This window comes from Heptranchias perlo, chromosome 27 (genome assembly GCF_035084215.1).
Source record: "Heptranchias perlo isolate sHepPer1 chromosome 27, sHepPer1.hap1, whole genome shotgun sequence".
NCBI classification, from domain to species: domain Eukaryota; kingdom Metazoa; phylum Chordata; class Chondrichthyes; order Hexanchiformes; family Hexanchidae; genus Heptranchias; species Heptranchias perlo.
The window spans coordinates 13,705,442-13,723,217 of record NC_090351.1 but is presented as its reverse complement, the minus strand read 5'-3'; the positions used below and the strand labels follow the sequence as shown (position 1 = coordinate 13,723,217).

General features: G+C 41.0%; 1 protein-coding gene across 5 annotated transcripts in view; it reads left to right on the top strand.

The window, feature by feature from the left end:
* LOC137344420 (alpha-1,3-mannosyl-glycoprotein 4-beta-N-acetylglucosaminyltransferase C-like) overlaps nucleotides 1-16,467 on the top strand; it is a 198,416-nt gene extending 181,949 nt beyond the window's left edge. For all 5 annotated transcript variants that reach the window (XM_068007378.1, XM_068007379.1, XM_068007382.1 and 2 more), the window contains 3 exons: nucleotides 1,297-1,452; nucleotides 8,304-8,454; nucleotides 10,250-16,467. In XM_068007378.1, the coding sequence (XP_067863479.1) occupies nucleotides 1,351-1,452; nucleotides 8,304-8,454; nucleotides 10,250-11,406 (1,410 nt within the window). In that variant the 5' untranslated portion in view covers nucleotides 1,297-1,350 and the 3' untranslated portion in view covers nucleotides 11,407-16,467. The remainder of the gene's footprint in view (nucleotides 1-1,296; nucleotides 1,453-8,303; nucleotides 8,455-10,249) is intronic.
* Nucleotides 16,468-17,776: the final 1,309 nt, after the last annotated feature.

The window sequence follows — 17,776 nt, the reverse complement described above, 5'->3', positions numbered from 1 at the left end:
TCCAGACCAACGTCAGTTCCACCCCAAACCAGTAGGAGGCGAGATACACAAAAATATAGGTACAGTTGGTGGCCGCTATTGGAATAGAGTAAATATTGTTGTCAGCTAACTCTGAGGGTCAGAGACTTTTTCAGCTTTAGATGCACATGTTATTTCTCTCATAATATAACAAATATTTTCCAGTCCCTAATAAAAAAAAAACAATGGGGTAGAAATCGCTCGGAGTGGCAAACTAACACTCCTCGCCGCTCCATAGATTTATACTAACCCACAAACTTACTTTTCTCCGGGCGCTTCCTCAAATAGGAAGCGGAGAAGAGCCCAGCGTCAGTTCAGCTGAAGCCAGGTCCCTGGGAAAAGGGAGAGGATCGATCTCTCCCCTCGAACAATCAGATCGCAGCATTTTTGACAAGCTGCGTTCACTGTCTCCGTCGGCTTGGAACGTTAAACCAGGAAGTGAAAGGTACAACATTAAAATCAATGTAAAAACAGTTATTGACAGCGAAAAAAGAGAGGGTAAGAAATAATTGAATTCAATAAAAGTGACAGAAGGGAAAAGTTTTTTTAAAAATTAAGTTTTTAAAAAACAAATTTTAATGACCAAGAACTATTAAAATAAGGAGTAATGAGATTCCACATTTTTAAAAGTTAATTTTTAGTTGTTTGGCAGTCATTAAGACTTTTAAAACTTAGTTTAGACCTGTATTTTTAAGTGTACCTGTTTTGTGGTGTAATTAGTTACTTTCCAGCTGGGCAGATAAGCAGGTTTGCACTTTTTCGATGATTTCTCTGATTGCAGCGTGCGATGTCCCTTTAATTCGAAGCTGTCATATCGCCGGCGAATCACTAAGAGCAAGTTCCAGATTTCCATGTTTCACTGCGCATGTACGAATGCTGGCACTTGCTCCTCTATTTCGCCACTAACAACGGAGAGTGCTGTTGAGCTCTTTGTTATTTCGGGAGCGATTTCTGCCCCATTAGTAAATCTTGCTATTTTTTCTGCTTACCCTTCTTGAAAGCAGTGAATCAAGTATGGGGAAGGTTCCTTGAGTGTTGGCAGCCCCTGATACCTCACCCAGTTTGTCGTCTTCATATGTTCGTGTCGACAGTAAATATTCGCCGGCTATTTGAGCATGGGGGCTATCACAATGAAGCCTGATACTCTCTCCGCCTGTTGTCCCATGTACTGGGCTTTGTGAAACGGTCTCCTTGCAAAATGATGCACCCACCGCTTGCTATCTTTACCTGAAGACTCGACCACCAAATTGACAAGAGTTTCTTTTGTGTGTTTTTCAGAGCGAGACTGAAAACAGCCCTGACTCATGATCAACTTGGAAAGATCCTGCTGCAATGAGATGCTACTGGAAACGATCAGTAACTGCTGTTGGCTCCTTCCTGTTTCTTTGTCTTTTCATGTACCTTTGTATGAAGGATGAAGAAGGGACAGTGTTGGTGAGTATTCTAGGTGGTAGAATGTTAACTGAGCCCACTTTGCACCAGTTTTTTTGACAGTCTTGATGCTTGCATGCCGGAAGTGGCTGAGTTACTCTGTTTCATGAGATGTGACGGAGGGGATTGTTCATGTGCACTCAGTTTGACAATTCACACCTTCCCGTACAACGAGTCATTGTGTATCAGGCTGGCTCCACACATCCATTGACACCAAACCAAAGAAATCTTCCCCTTAAAGGTTGATACATTCTAACCGAGATCTTTAATTCTAAGAAGAGCACAGTCAGCTTCTATCCTCCAAGGGGGTGGGTGGGGGAGAACTTGAAACTGTTCACGATGCAGCAAAACATTCCAGATACTTTTGCCATTTGTATATGGTGTCACTAAAATGAGTTCTCCCAGCACAATACGTGGAGCTGGGCAATCCCCATTCACTTTTAAGCGAAAGCTATGTATCTCTAACAGCTCCTGATGTTATAGATACATCACAGTTGCGTGTAGATTTGTGTTTTCTCTGTAGTTTTGTAAACTATCTCCATCAAAAGGGAAATAATTACTTCACCAGAGGAGACATTTAACCCAAGCATATAGTGATACATGATCAACACTATTTTCCTCCACGTTTCTGTTCTAGAATGATTGCCTCATGTAATAATGTAGTTCAGCTCCACAATCCTATCTCCAGAGGAGTATCCCAATAGTCCTGAACATTCTACTAACATCAAGACGAACAGGCCAATTACGATCTTGTATTTTATTGAAATACGCAACCCAAAGAGACTTAAAATACTGAGTTTGAAACTGTCTTGTCCAATGCGTTAACCACAAGCCACATGGCGAATTGCATTTCATAGGAACATGAGTAGGCCATTCAGCCCCTTGTGCCTGCTTCGCCATTTGATAAGATCATGGCTGATCTGTGATCTAACTCCATATACCTGCCTTTGGCCCATATCCCTTAATACCTTTTGGTTGCCAAAAAGCTATCCATCTCAGATTTAAATTTAGCAATTGAGCTAGTATCAATTGCCATTTGCGGAAGAGAGTTCCAAACTTCTACAACCCTTTGTGTGTAGAAATGTTTTCTAATCTCGCTCCTGAAAGGTCTGGCTCTAATTTTTAGACTGTGCCCCCTACTCCTAGAATCCCAAACCAGCGGAAATAGTTTCTCTCTATCCACCCTATCTGTTCCCCTTAATATCTTATCAACTTCGATCAGATCACCCCTTAACCTTCGAAACTCTAGAGAATACAACCCCAATTTGTGTAATCTCTCCTTGTAACTTAACCCTCGAAGTCCTGGTATCATTCTAGTAAACCTACACTGCACTCCCTCCAAGGCCAATGTGTCCTTCCGAAGGTGCGGTGCCCAGAACTGCTCACAGTACTCCAGGTGCGGTCTAATCAGGGCTTTGTATAGCTGCAGCATAACTTCTGCCCCCTTGTACTCTCGTCCTCTAGATATAAAGGCCAGCATTCCATTAGCCTTATTGATTATTTTCTGCACCTGATCAGTAAGTAAAAAATGAGTACTAGACACCATTGGGCATGTGATCGCAATACTCAGATTTGCATGGCGACTGCATGTGTGTTTTAACCTTTTTGTGCATTTGTTGGTAAAATGGTAAGATGAATAGCAGAATGTGCGAGTGTTTTTTGATCGTTATGAGTGCTTTACTTCCTTGATTACTGAATGGTAGTAGATGTTTGTTAATATACACATCTGAAGCACATTTACCTGCATTAAGTGAGGGTTTGTCAGGTGTTTTCTACTAAAATTAGTGCATTTGACTAAAACAGTTTCACCATAGCCACAACTGTGGCTAGTCAGAGATTTCTACTGGACAACGTTGATTTAAAAGAACCTCGGTACTAGAAAGTCAAAGTCCTATTCATTCTCTCCCAGATACTTTGTTTAGTATCTGGCACTTTGACAAAAAAGTAACTCAGGTACTCTTAAAAGCAAAATAAAAACTGTGGGACACAATCAAAATTCAAAAGAAAAAAACATTCCATCCAGTGTAACATTAAAGGGGTTGACATCAGCTAATTCTTCTGGGGAGGAGGGGGATGTTTGAAGTACAACCTTATTCTGACCCAGAGATGTTGATGTAGTCTTGTATTTCTTTAATACTTCATGTGGATAAAATGTAATGAAAAAAGTTAAGGGGGAGAACACAGATTTACATGAAGCTGACCAGGAAGTAACAAACTAATGTCTTTAGTTGTGTACGTTCCCATGTCTAAATGGAGTTTTCAGTGTGACCCACAAGGAACAGGGAATGCAGCCGAATATCAATGCTTGATGTGCAACGTAAGAAAATTATCAATATAGGCAAATTGTCACCAAATCTCACCATCCCTTGAATTAATCCCTTGGAGGACAGAGGCTGGGTATTCTGTGGCGAGTGACTCACCTCCTGGCTCCCCAAAGCCTTTCCACCATCTACAAGGCACAAGTCAGGAGTGTGATGGAATACTCTCCACTTGCCTGGATGAGTGCAGCTCCAACAACACTCTAGAAGCTCGACACCATCCAGGACAAAGCAGCCTATTTGATTCGCACCCCATCCACCACCATAAACATTCACTCCCTCCACCACCGGCGCACGGTGTGTACTATCTACAAGATGCACTGCAGCAACTCGCCAAGGCTTCTTCAACAGCACCTCCCAAACCTGCGACCTTTATCATCTAGAAGGACAAGGGCAGCAGGCACATGGGAACAACACCACCTACACATTCCCCTCCAAGTCACACACCATCCCGCCGTTCCTTCATCGTCGCTGGGTGAAAATCCTACCTAACAGCACTGTGGGAGAACCTTCACTGCACAGACTGCAGCGGCTCAAGAAGGCGGCTCACCAGCACCTTCTCATGGGCAATTAGGGATGGGCAATAAATGCTGGCATTGTCAGTGACGCCCACATCCCATGAATGAATTTTTAAAAATTAGTATTAATGTAGTTATTCCTGTTGTAACTCTCGCTGTAAGGAATGCCTGTGGTATATAATAGGTTCCCAAGAGTCAAACAGGTGGCAAGCCTTGTGTATACTGAGAGGCCAATATTATTAGTCTGACTCTGTTAATTGGCACACCTGCCTAACATTGTGTTTTATTATAATTATTTCTTGCTGTGGTGCATTGGTGTTCCCTCTGGTGCCCCCTTAATATGCCAATAATACCACATGTACCAGCTGAGTACCTGTAGAATTTGACATAGGACCAGCAGACCCAAGTTAAGCTGCTGCCTGCCAACTTGCTGTGGCCCAGAGTCACTGGAGCTCTGCGCAAAAAGAGCCAAGGTTTTTAAACATGGAATATTAGCAGGGATTGGCCCCAGGTTTGCCTGGATTACAAGCAGCAATTCCTCCCATCACTCAGTTCCAAGAGCAAAGTGGCAGCGGGATAGAAGTGGACAAATTGGGCCAGAATTTACTGTCAAAATAATGGTGAGCTTATTTATGCACAAATCTGACAGCAACTTCAGATAAGGGCAAATTCACAGTTAAACGGGAAAATCCAGAAGTTGCTGTCCAAGATGCACCACTCTGCCGTTAGCTTCGCAAAAACGGCATCTTGCTGTCTGACTCACCATTCAAATACATTGAACAATGTGAAGTTCCTGTATTTGCACAGTAGATACAAACTAAACTTGCCACAGAAAGTTAGGAAGGCCTAAGTACCCTTTTTAATTGCTCCAAACAATCTCTCTGGCACTTAAAATGAACTTTTACAAGCGTGAAGTCTCATTCCTTCATGTTTTAATCAACGTCATGTTCCACATGTACGCTGACAACATCCAGCTCTGCCTCACTACCAACTCCCTCGACCCCTCCACTGTCTCTCATTTGTCACACTGCACTTCCAACATCCAGTACTGGATGAGCAAAAAATTTTCTCCAACCAAATATTGGGAAGACAGAAGCCATTGTCTTCGGTCCCCATTACAAACTCCGTTCCCTAGTCATTGACTCCATCCCTCTCTCTGGCCACTGTCTGAGGCTGAACCAGACCGTTCACAACCTCGGCATCCTATTTAACCCTGAGATCAGCTACTGACTGCATATTCGCTTCATCACCAAGACCGCCTGCTTCCACCTCCACAACATTGCCCATCTCCGCCCCTGCCTCAGCTCATCTGCTGCTGAAACCCTCATCCAGGCCCTTGTTACCTCTAGACTTGACACTTCCCTTGCTCTCCTGGTCAGCCTCCCATCTTCCATCCACCATAAACTTGAGCTCATCCAAAACTCTGCTCTCCGTATCCTAACTCGCACCAAGTCCCGTTCACCCATCATCCCTGTGCTCGCTAACCTACATTGGCTCCCAGTCTGGCAATGTCTCGATTTTAAAATTCTCATCCTTGTTTTCAAATCTCTCCATGGCCTCCCCCCCCCCCCCCCCCCCCGCCCCTCACCCACCATCTCTATAACCTCCTCCAGCCTTACAACCCTCCGAGATCTCTGCGCTCCTCCAATTCTGGCCTCTTGCGCATCCCCGATTTCAATCGCTCCATCATGGCCGGCTGTGCCTTCAGCTGCCTAGGCCCTAAGCTCTGGAATTCCCTTCCTAAACCTCTCTTCTCCTTTAATATGCTACTTAAAACTTACCTCTTTGGTCACCTGTCCTAATATCTCCTCATGTAGCTCGGTATCAAATTTTGTTTGATAATGCTCCTGTGAAGCACCTTGGGACGTTTTACTACATGTTGTTGTAGATTTTTTTTAAAAAAAATTTTAAGTCACATTTTTTCTTTACTTTGTCTCTTTTTTTCTCTCTCTTAATCCATTCATTCTTTCCCTCTCTTCATTTCGCTTTCTGTACCTGATTTGACATTGAATTCACTATTCTAACTTACAAGTCCTGGTTCAGACTCTGCGCTAGTCAATAACGATTCTTCAGTCTGGTTAAGGAGATACACAGTTGCTTGCCCTGTTCACACAGATCCCAGATTCCCTATAGAGGGCGCCGTGCCATTTCCATCTCCCATGCACAGTAACTTCCAGTGCAAAATCTCATGGGCAAGGTCCAGTCTTCGTTCACTGCTTACAGTAAATTGTGGCCCATTTATAATAGCGCTTTCTGCGACCTCAGGATGTCCCAAAGTACTTTACAGCCAATGAAATACTTTTGAAGTGTAGCCACTGTTGCAAAACTGGGTGGCAGAAACAAGAACAAACTTGCACAATGGTGCAGAAATTTATTCTCTGTCGTATTGTTATTGACGCTGAGGCACAGGATAAAATTTAACAAGTTCTTCTTTGTAAACTTGCTCCCTCTGGTGGAGGTTACTTCCCTGCAATGGTACTGCAAACTGCTGACGTCTGACCGAATAAAAGGGCAAGGTGCTGAGACTCTCCTTTACAAAGATCACCAAGGAATCTTGGAGTTGTTCGTCATAAGCCTTGCTATTTAAGGGAACCTCTCAGCTCTTCTACTCAGACATCAAGGACTTAATGCTCCTCTCTGTACACGAAGGACATTTATATACCACTTATTTATATAGTACCTGATCACACCTCCCAGAACTGTCTCAAAGTAACTCACATACAATGAAGCAGCCCCCGTGATAACACTTCCGCTTCTGAGTCACTGGCTGCCGTGTTTGCCTACGTAACATTTCAAAAATATTTCATTGGATGTGAGGTAATTTGGGATGCCCTTAGGACACGCTAAGGAGCTTGTTAGAAATTTTGAGTCTGGCATAGATATTCTCAGTGGTGCAGGTTACTCCCATATGCAGACCTTGTGCATCTTGCATTGCCGAGTTAACTTGCCCAGTATCTACCTATATGATCAGATAATCCAGGAGATGTAACAACACGAAGTGGATTCCATGAACCTACACGTTCCCTCTACATCTGCTTCTCTAATCTTTTGACAGGCAGAACTGATCAACACAAGTTTGACTACCAATCAAGAAGCTGGTTTATTTTGCAGGCTGCCCATGCGCAAAGTACAATTCCAGACTTTTTAAAAATTTCTCCTTCAACTCTTCGCATGACAACACAAAACAACAAAAACACACTATGTTCTCCAGAATAGCAATAGCTGATGGAACATTCACTTTTCATATTATTTCCTTTCAGATCAACCTGTTATATCTTAATACCCAGCTCATGCCCAAGACCAGCCTTCGCACAGCCTGCACTGAATCTGAACTTAGCTTCTTCTCTTTTTTTTGTTAATTTTTACCCCAAGAAGAGGCATTTCATCAGATTACCCTGGCAATTACCCCTGCTGAGTTTAAATTAATTGAACTATCTCAACCGGAATAGGTGTGAATGTCCCAACTAATTTTCGTTCTCTGAAGCCTGCTGGTTCAGACACTCAATTGAATCCTGAGCTTCATCTCTCAGCCTTGAGAGTTAATTTTAACTCAATAATGGTATTTTTAACATAAATTACATCAAGGTCCCCCCGTATCCCATGGTGGCGTAGTCAGAAATCCCAAAATGTGTTGTACCTTATAAATGCATGGTAAACTGGAGATTGGGAGAAGGGGAAAAAACTTGCCATGTCAATGTAAACAAAAATATGAATCCAGAATGTGCATATAAGAGAGTTCTCTCAGCACATGTTCTTTTGCTGATTCTGAGCTTAGACATCTTCATACACAAAGCAACTATTTCTACATTTCTTCAGCGAAGAACTAGATGGTTCATTTGTCCATGTTAAGTACCCTCTATTTAAGAGCATTTCCACTTCTGATGTGCTCTCCTTTGTGTGAAAATGCAAAGATTGCTAGCTAGGCCCATAAAGCAGGTAATAGTGAAGCATGCATCTTTGATAATTGTCCAATTTCCTGCTCAAGGTACAATTTACAGTTGTTTGCATTGTCTTTCAGGAGGAAGAAGAAAGGAGATTGGCCAAAGAAATAGCTGTACAGCAGCTGTATTCGGAGAGGAATGTGCAGAACTTCAGGGAGCTGATAAACTTTTCCGCACCTATTAACGTCACCTATGAATATTTAGCAGGGTACCCTTTACTGAAAAAGAGTAAGAGATAAACTTTTTTCTTGAAGTTGGTAATGTGTTAACTATAAAATGGAAGGATTGGAATTAACTGATAAATGTGAGATTCAGTTGGTCTAAAGTCTCCTAAAACAGGAACTGTTAGAATCATAGAAAGGTTACAGCATGGAAGGAGGCTATTCAGCCCGTCGAGTCCATGCTGGCTCTATACAAGAGCAATCCAGCTAGTCCCACTCTCTTGCCCTGCAAATTTTTTTCCTTTCAAGTACTTATCCAGTTCCCTTTTGAAAGCCATGACTGAATCTGCTTCCACCAATGCTCTGGCAATGCATTCCAGATCCTAACCACTCACTGTGTTTAAAAAAAAAAGTTTTTCCTCATGTCACCTTTAGTTCTTTTGCCAATCACCCTAAATCTATGTCCAGTGGTTCTTGACCCTTCCGCCAATGGGAACAGTTTCTCTCTCTCTATTCTGTCTAGACCCTTCATGATTTTAAATACCTCTATCAAATCTCCTCTCAATTATTTCTGTTCCAAGGAGAACAAACCCCAGCTTCTCCTTTCTATCCACAGAATCATTTTAGCAAATCTTTTCTGCACCCTCTCGAAGGCCTTCACATCTTTCCTAATGTGTGGTGCCCAGAACCAGACACAATACTCCAGTTGTGGTCAAACCAGTGTTTTATAAAGGTTCATCATGACTTCCTTGCTTTTGTAACTGTTGTCTGGAACACAGCTACAGTTTGAAGTGAACAAAAATTACAAGTTTCTCCCCCCATGCATTTGTATTGTTTTGTGGTGAATAATTTTGTTCTCAACCAAACAAGGAATTCCAGTTTTCCACCAAGCACTTGAAGGTCTGCTACAGCTTATTTTTCCATATAGAACAAAACTTCTACTCAGCCCCAAAAATGTGCCTTAACCCAAAACTTAGCAAAGCACCCTCTATTGTACTGGATTCAAACACATATCGTAGAGGTGAAAGGGTAACCTTCTAATCTGCTGTAACACTCTATCCTTGTATTAAAAAAACGGTTCAGTTCACAGTTTCACTCAGCACCCGATTGTCAATGAACGTTACATTTTGATGAGATTTGTGACATCTCCAAGTTCTGTCCAATGGACTAAATTGGTACCTGGATCTCTACTCTTTGACAGTTAGATTTCCCATAAAACAATATATTTTGCCAACCTATGATCATTCGACATTTGCTAATAACTGTAATAAATTGAAATAAGTAACTTAACAAAAAGATCCCATTCAATCTTGGATGAGTTTAAAAATCCTTCAGTCCCCTGGAGAGTAAGGAGAGTTCACTCTGCAGGTGTGCACCTGTCCTTTGTCAAGATAACTGATTTTCCCATGACCGCTTTCCATGCATTACATTTATCCCTGGGACAAAGCAATATACCCAAGTTGATTTTGCCCTTGCAGATAAATGTAACATACAAAGGAATTTTTAGTCATTTGTGCATTCTTTTTTTAATTTTTAAGGGTGACTTTTATAATTGTCAAAATGAGGGATGAAAACCAATTGTTGTGCAAGCAGTGGGAGAAAATCCTAGCGGTAAAAAGCACAACAGTTCAAACTGAGATTGTCTATCCCATACCCAGGCATCATCGGATATCCAAACTCAACCATATGGAAGCTGCACGGATCCAGTCCTTTTGTTGTATAAAGCCGTTTTGAATGCACCATTTTAAATTGCTAAATGGAATGGATGCAGTTTGGAGTGATTTTGGTTTGGAATTTTTAAAACGTATGTGTAGATTTTTGGCCGTTGTGTAAATTTGTTTCCATTTCTCCACTATTTACAGAATACCTTGCAGTAGGACTGTCTTCAGTGAAACGAAAGCGAGGCAATTACCTGCTTGAAACACTAAAGTCCATATTCGAACAATCCACGAATGAAGAGCTCACAGAGATGGTGGTGGTCGTTCACTTGGCAGACTTTGACATGGTATGGAATGCGCAAGTGGTTGAGGACATCTCCAGAAAATTTGCTCACCATATCATCTCAGGCCACTTGATCATTGTTCACGCCCCCGAACTATACTATCCATCTCTAAAAGGCCTGAAACGAAATTATAATGACCCAGCTGATCGAGTGACTTTCAGGTCAAAACAAAACGTGGACTATGCTTTCCTGCTCAATTTCTGTGCAAATTTATCAGATTATTACTTAATGCTGGAAGATGATATTCGTTGTGCCCGCTCTTTCTTAACTGCAATTAAGAAAGTCCTTGCTTCAAAAGAGGGCTCCTACTGGGTGACGCTGGAGTTTTCCAAGCTGGGTTATATTGGAAAACTTTACCATTCGACTGATCTTCCCAGACTGGCTCACTTTCTACTGATGTTTTACCAAGAGATGCCGTGTGACTGGTTACTAAGTCATTTCCGAGGTCTTCTCACCCAAAAAGATGTCATCCGCTTTAAGCCTTCCCTATTTCAACACATTGGGTATTATTCCTCTTTCAGAGGGACGGAGAATAGGTTAAAGGATGACGACTTTGAAGAGGATTTCTTTGATATTCCTGACAACCCACCGGCGGCAATCTACACAAGTCTCAAAGTATTTGAAAACTATGACCCCAGCAAAGCCTACAGTAACAGTGAGGAGTACTTTTGGGGAAAATCACCCTCCACTGGTGACTACTTCACTATTGTATTCGTAAAGCCAATGAACATTACCAGAATCCACGTAGTCACTGGCTCAGAGGATAGGCATAATGATATTCTCCATTCTGGTATCCTTGAAATTGGAAAGAAACCAAAATTGATACAGAAGGGGAAAGAATGCTCAGACTATGTTAAACTAAATGAGTTCCAAAAAGGAATGTTTGATAAAAAAGATATAGGTGCCATTATTGATTTCAGTGTCGAATGTGTGCGAATATATATAACAAACAGTCAAAAAGACTGGCTAATTATTAGAAGCATCAGTATTTGGACAAAGCACACCAACCTACTATGACAAAATACATTAATTCTACCCCTCTCTTTATAGTTTACTTCCTTCCTCTACCCCCAGTGATGTACTGGGACATAGTTCCATGAGTGTATCTCACCAAAGTGGTCATTCTTTATGGGTGAGCTTGAGCAGTGTGTGTTGGCAGCTAATTCAACTGAGCAGTGCCACAACAAAGCTCATCCATCTCCTAACCTATGTCCAATTTTCAGGAGTGCTCATTAGATAGTGATTAGGAGCAGAACCCTGGCTGATTTGGAACCCCCAACCTCATCCCAGTCCCGATATTGAGACTTTTTTGTTTAAAGCAACATGAAATTGTATAGATTGCGTCATTTCAGGGATACTAATTAGAACTGAATTACTAATTTAGTATTTTTTCTGATGTATATAGGCTTTTAATATACCATTAAAATAGTTCCAGGGACCACTCAAAAAAGGCTTTTGAACGCCAGGCTACCTGCGGCCAACCAACATTCCATATCAATGGCTTAATTCCAAATGTATTATGCAGCACAACAGTTTTTTTTTAAAAGGTTTGAAATTCTGTGTTTGCTGTGCACCTGTTGGATGCCGTAAGTTTTCAGTTTGTAAGCCACTATTGAAATATGTCCCTTCACCACCTCTGAATTATGCAGTCAGGTCAGAGGTTTAAATGTCATGGTATTCAACACACACCATGTCCTGCATCCCTGTTCCTTGGCCAGTGCCAGGGTGCAGGTTATGATTGAACTTTAGGGATCATTTGAAAATTTTACAAAACTATCTCCAAAATATTGTGTATAATATCTGACCACCTATTTCTCCCTGACACCAAAACATAAGCACAATGAGAATGCAGCCTATATGCGGAAATACAGTAAAATCAAAAGCCTAGATTGTTGGGCAAGAATATTATGTTTTATGTTCAGAACAAATGAGCGTTAAACCACTGGGCTCTTTCTTCCCCCATGGCCAGCCAGAATTAAAATCTCAGCTGTCATTCAGACTCGGTTCCCCCAAAATGTAAAGGTTTGGACTTTCTGGTACAGGCACACACCGCCTTGGGAGTGCAACAAACTGGCAGGATGAGTCTCGCACCACAGAAATACACAAGTGTTGTCAGAACAGGAATAGCCCACTGCCCAGACTGTCCCAAACTCTCTCGAGTTGACGGAAAAGAGAGAATGACAAGGACCTAATTGAGGGAGAATGGGGCTAATTTGTTCTTTATAAATAATTTTACAAATCCTCATCAAATGGTCCTGGGCCAACTACCCAGAAGATAAGCATCTGCTCACTAGAAGTTTGATATCTCTAATCGAGAAAGCAGGAGCAGGAGCAGCTGGTGGAATTTCGAACCATTAGCAATAGGAAGGGGATTCATGGCCTTTTCTGCAGGTGTAGATATCAATAAAGAATGATGTATATTTGTATAAGCGTTTATACTATGATTCAAAGAATGCCTTGATCTTGATGTTATATATTCCATAAAGAATGTGATTATTACTGTTTTTGAGGTAACTTTGTAAATTAAGAACTTTATTCATTAATTCCTATAAATATGGAAATGTTTACTCTTGTGCTATTTTTTTATTAAGGTGAAGACACTCAGCAGTTTAAATATTTGAATAATAATTACAACCATGGTCCATTAACATTAGAAATGCTGTACCATATGGTAATTAATTGTTTTCAAAATGTACCTCTTTTGCCTCATTTTCTACTATTCTTTAGGGTATAAGGTATAATTTTAGACAAACAGATAACACATACCTAATGCAGCCCATTGCACTCAAGCATACAATAGATTTTCTGAAATTTTTATAGTTAACCAGAATATGAAGTGTATTGCAGTACACATCAAATATCCTGTAACTGAAAGTAATTATATTTAAGAACTGTAGAGCCCTGTTGACATTGTACAGGAAGGTGCCAAGATTAGCTCATTTGCATGCTAACCAAAGTTAAAATTATGTCATTCTATAAAAAACATGATTATATCTGCTCACTGGAACATCACCATGGAGACTGTTAAACATTCGGGGTCAAATTAGCCACCATCAGGTCATAACCTGGGTTTTATGATGCACTGATAACTTGAAAATAATCTGTATTACCAAGGTGAAATAGGTTACTTTGGACCTATGGTTCCCAAAGCTGTCCACCGCTGGGTTTTCCTCATGCCATTTCTGAGTCTGTGGCAGGCTAATTGATAGCGACTGAATGCTATGATTAGTCAACAACTATTATTGTTGCATCATGTGAGTACCAGGATGGTAGAAGGTGAACTAGGTGGGCCTTGCTCTTTTTTCATCTCGCAATTCCTATGTTCCTAGGTCAGATTCCAAAGTACTTTTAAGGCTATTTTTATATTGCATGAGACCCAAGCCAGTGCTGCCTGCTCCTGACACACAAGTCTTATGCAGTTGGTGGTAGCCACAAAGTGAACTTGCTGGAATCTTTAAGGGTGGCCACTGTCAGGCTTAGCAAACCTGGGAAGTTTGCTTTGGGATTGGTCCCAGCTACATGGGAGCCATGTGTTTGGAGGCAGCGGTGCAAGCACAGGCCTCGTGCGGTATAAAAGCAGTTTAAAGTTTGTTCAGAACAGTAGTAGGGTTTACACTGTAGGCATCAAACTAATTTTACAGCAGCAGTCCCATGGCACTACAAAACCTGCAGTTTAGGTGGACCTCTGGTGTATGACCATTGCACTGGCTGGACTCAGAGTTCCAGTAGATGCTGAATTAATGAGGTGTTAACTGTCCTGTGTAAAGGGCAATTAACAGTAGTGTTTATGTTTGTAAAGGTCATAAACAGGTTCACTGATTTACATGATTGAATTTCCAAATTCTGATTTTTATTTTGAGATTTGGGTATGCTATTCTGCAATTCCATGATTCTGGACATTTTTCCATGAAAACTGTGCCTTGGTCATAGACTATTCATGTACCTCTGAAATGTGCACTGTGTGTTTGTACCACATACCTATTACTTTTGTTACACAAGCAGAACAGGCATTTTATAAGGTTTATCGATACAAGTGTTTGCTGAAATTTTTTTTTAAACAAAGTAAATCCAGTTTGGGAAGGGGAGGGGTTGGGAAGAAAAAATACATTTTATAATTTGAAGTAGATCAGATTGAGTATATCTGGTGTGATTTTAAACTGCTGCCTAGCTATCGTCTGCTTTCAATTATCCAGGTCCCGGTCTAATTCCCGGCCCTTCCGCAGTACTTCTGCCTTAGTGTGCTGAAAGGACCACGAAATTTTGGCCTGTATCTCTCTAATTTAGGAGGTAGACGCCCCTCCCATTGAATTGATAAGGAGTCAAGTAGTGCAGAATCACTTTGATCATTGCTCCACCAGTCCTTATTCTTCATGGTGACTTTTAAAATTTTACACTCAATTGTATAAAAGGACAAATATTGACTGAAGTTCAATAAAATAAACTATTGGCCCTTTTACAGTAATGCCAACAGCCCTCATTTTTAGAGTTAACACTCTCTTGGTTATGTGTAATATCCTCAGGCCAATAATTTACTACTAAGGCTTCCAATTGACTCCAATATTTGTCCACATAGGTAGTTATTGTACAATTAATGATGTCAGTTCACAGCTCAGACAATAAACTATTGACCCAGGTCCTGGAAAGTTCATCATCAGTGTTTTTATAAGGCTTGGCCTTAATCTAAAATCTGGGAGGGCCTTACTGCTCACTGCTATGACCCAGGAGCAACAGTAGCCCCAACATTGCAATCAAGATTTATTTTACACACTTGGGTTTTTTTCTTTAAGTAAAAAAGACCATTGTCTTTTCCCATTACCTAATGATATTAACTAATGGAAAACAGTAATAGTGTAGGATCATGGATCTCTGGGATCATTCAGGAAGAAAAACTCTGTAAGCCAATATAAACTGTTGACTTAGAGTTTTTTCTTTCGGAATGAAGCTGTCAGAAGAAACAATTGCCACATTGCAACTCACTTTATACCCCAAGTGTCATTTAACGAACCTGAATAAAATTATTTACAAACGGCACAATAGTTGCACTCAAACCTCACTGGGCCAATTTGTTGGTTCACTCAATCGACATCTTTCTGCAATTTACACAGAATACGATAGAGACATCCTATGTGAGGTGAACCCTTTTTAAAATGTAATGATATCAAATCCTGATAGATATGAATACTTTAAAATACTATTAAGCAATTTTAACATTTCTCACCATACAAGTTTCACATGCTGACAGAAACAACTTTTTCTTTGAAAGGGACAACTGTATTCATTAGATTCAAGACAACAAACACTGTTTTGAAAAAAAAACATGGGACACCCAGTAGGTCTGTCGGCATCTGCAGAGAAAACGCTACATTTTCAAACTTTTTTTAAAATCCCTCTTCCAGTTTCCAGTTCTGGGGAAGGGAAAGCATTAACCTTACTTCAGATGCTGACAGACCTGCTGTGTATTTCTAGCAGTTGTAGTTTCTCTTTGGAGATTCTTTTAACAATGGTTCAAAGTCCCACTCTTCATTACAGTACCTAACAACCCAGCTCAAATCCCTTTTCTTCGTTAACCCTTAACTAGCCACTGCTGTCTGTATTGTATGAAAATTGGAACTGCACAAGTTAAGCGTTTGTGAAAGTTATGTGGAACCAAAAGGTACAGTGTATGGTTTCATATGATCGATTCTGTAGTAAAACCCTTTTTTCAACAGGGTGGGACTGTGAGTCATTGGGAAATTATACTATAAAGTTTATCATGCAATGATACAATGTTCTTTGGGAGGTATGAATTCTGCCATCATTGCACTATTAATGTGTTCTATCATGGATCAGCACAATTAATAAATCAATTGTTCTAATCCTTCAAGATAGTTCTGGGTTTTTATCTATTCATTATTTTGGAAAAGGTTCGTGCCCTTGGTTTTAGGGTCATCTTTATGTTTCTGAATAGGTTTTTACAACTGTACTTTGGTACTTTTTTTTTAAATTGTTAAGTAAAATTGGAATTTTTCTTATGTAGAAGACTATTTGTGTGTGACTTTCCTGTCAGTAATGTTGTATTGGAATAAAGTCATTTGCGTAGTGTTGCATCTGTAATCCTTTTGATAGGTAAGACAGTAAGCAAGTTACAGTCAGTACTTGTGTTACTTGAACAGTTCTCTTTTGTTAGAACTTGAGAATTGACCTTATTCCATCCTCACTTAATGACCACATTCTACTCTACCCTGATGGCTAGGATGGGCTGAGCCACAGATTTTTCCATAGTCACCATCAATGTCTTTCCACAATTGTCCAACAGTAAGGGTACATTGAAATTGGAGGTAAGACTCAAAGCTTCCCCCCCCCCCCCCTACACCCTATCCTTGAGTTGTAGAACTCTTCCATTGCCAAATATTCTTTCCAGTGGCTTGCTCAAGATCTGGTGTAACTGGTCCATTGACAACAGGCAAGTTCAGGTACCAGTGTAGGCTGGAATTTGACCCTGGCCTTTCAGAATTGCTGGAGTTACTGGACAAAGCCTCATTCTGTGAAGTTACAGTACTATTGCAATAACATTAGATTGTTACTTTTTTTAACCCTTTTTAAAACATCTTGGTAGTTATGGCAAGGTCAATTTATACAGGAAGTTGTCATAAAAATTGACTTTTTTTCTAAACAGCTTGAGTCAGGAATATTATCGGTCATAAAAGATGATTTTTTAATTTCTGCCAGCTCAAAAGCAATCTCACCACCAAACATATCCTCCCTTCCCTTCCCCTCTCAGCATTTGAAGGACCATTTCCCCCGCCCCCCCACCCCTGACCATGACACACTGATTTTCTCTTCCATTACCCCTACTACCTGCTCTCTTTCCCCCGGCAACTGCCCAAGCAAGTGCAGGAGATGCAACACTTTCCCATTCACCTTCTCCCACACTTACTGCCCAAGGCACCAAACTCTCCTAGGTAAGACAGCAATTTAGATGTGCTTTCTTCAACCCAGTGTACTGTACTCTCTGCTCACAGTGTGGTCTCCCCCATCAGCAGGGAGATCAAACACAGATCAGGAGGATGCTTTGCCAAATTCCTTTCTACTGGGCACTTTGACCTTACTATTGACTTTAACAACTGCAGACCCAAACTATAGTTCCCATTTTCTCTCTGGCAAAGGTGCTGGCAAAGTAGGCTGGATGTGCTGGCATTTTTAGGAATGAGGAAGGGAGGAGGTTGGTACTTGGGTGGAGCACCCCCACGTTGGAGCACCCCCACGTTGGAGCACCATGCTGGCAGGGTCGTCCGTACCTTTTAATGTCGACCTTTTTTTCTCCTACCAGACTCTGGTCACCGAAGCTTGCTCTGCTCTACCAGTTTTTCATGCTTTCCATTCTACATCCCCCTTTAACTATCCACTA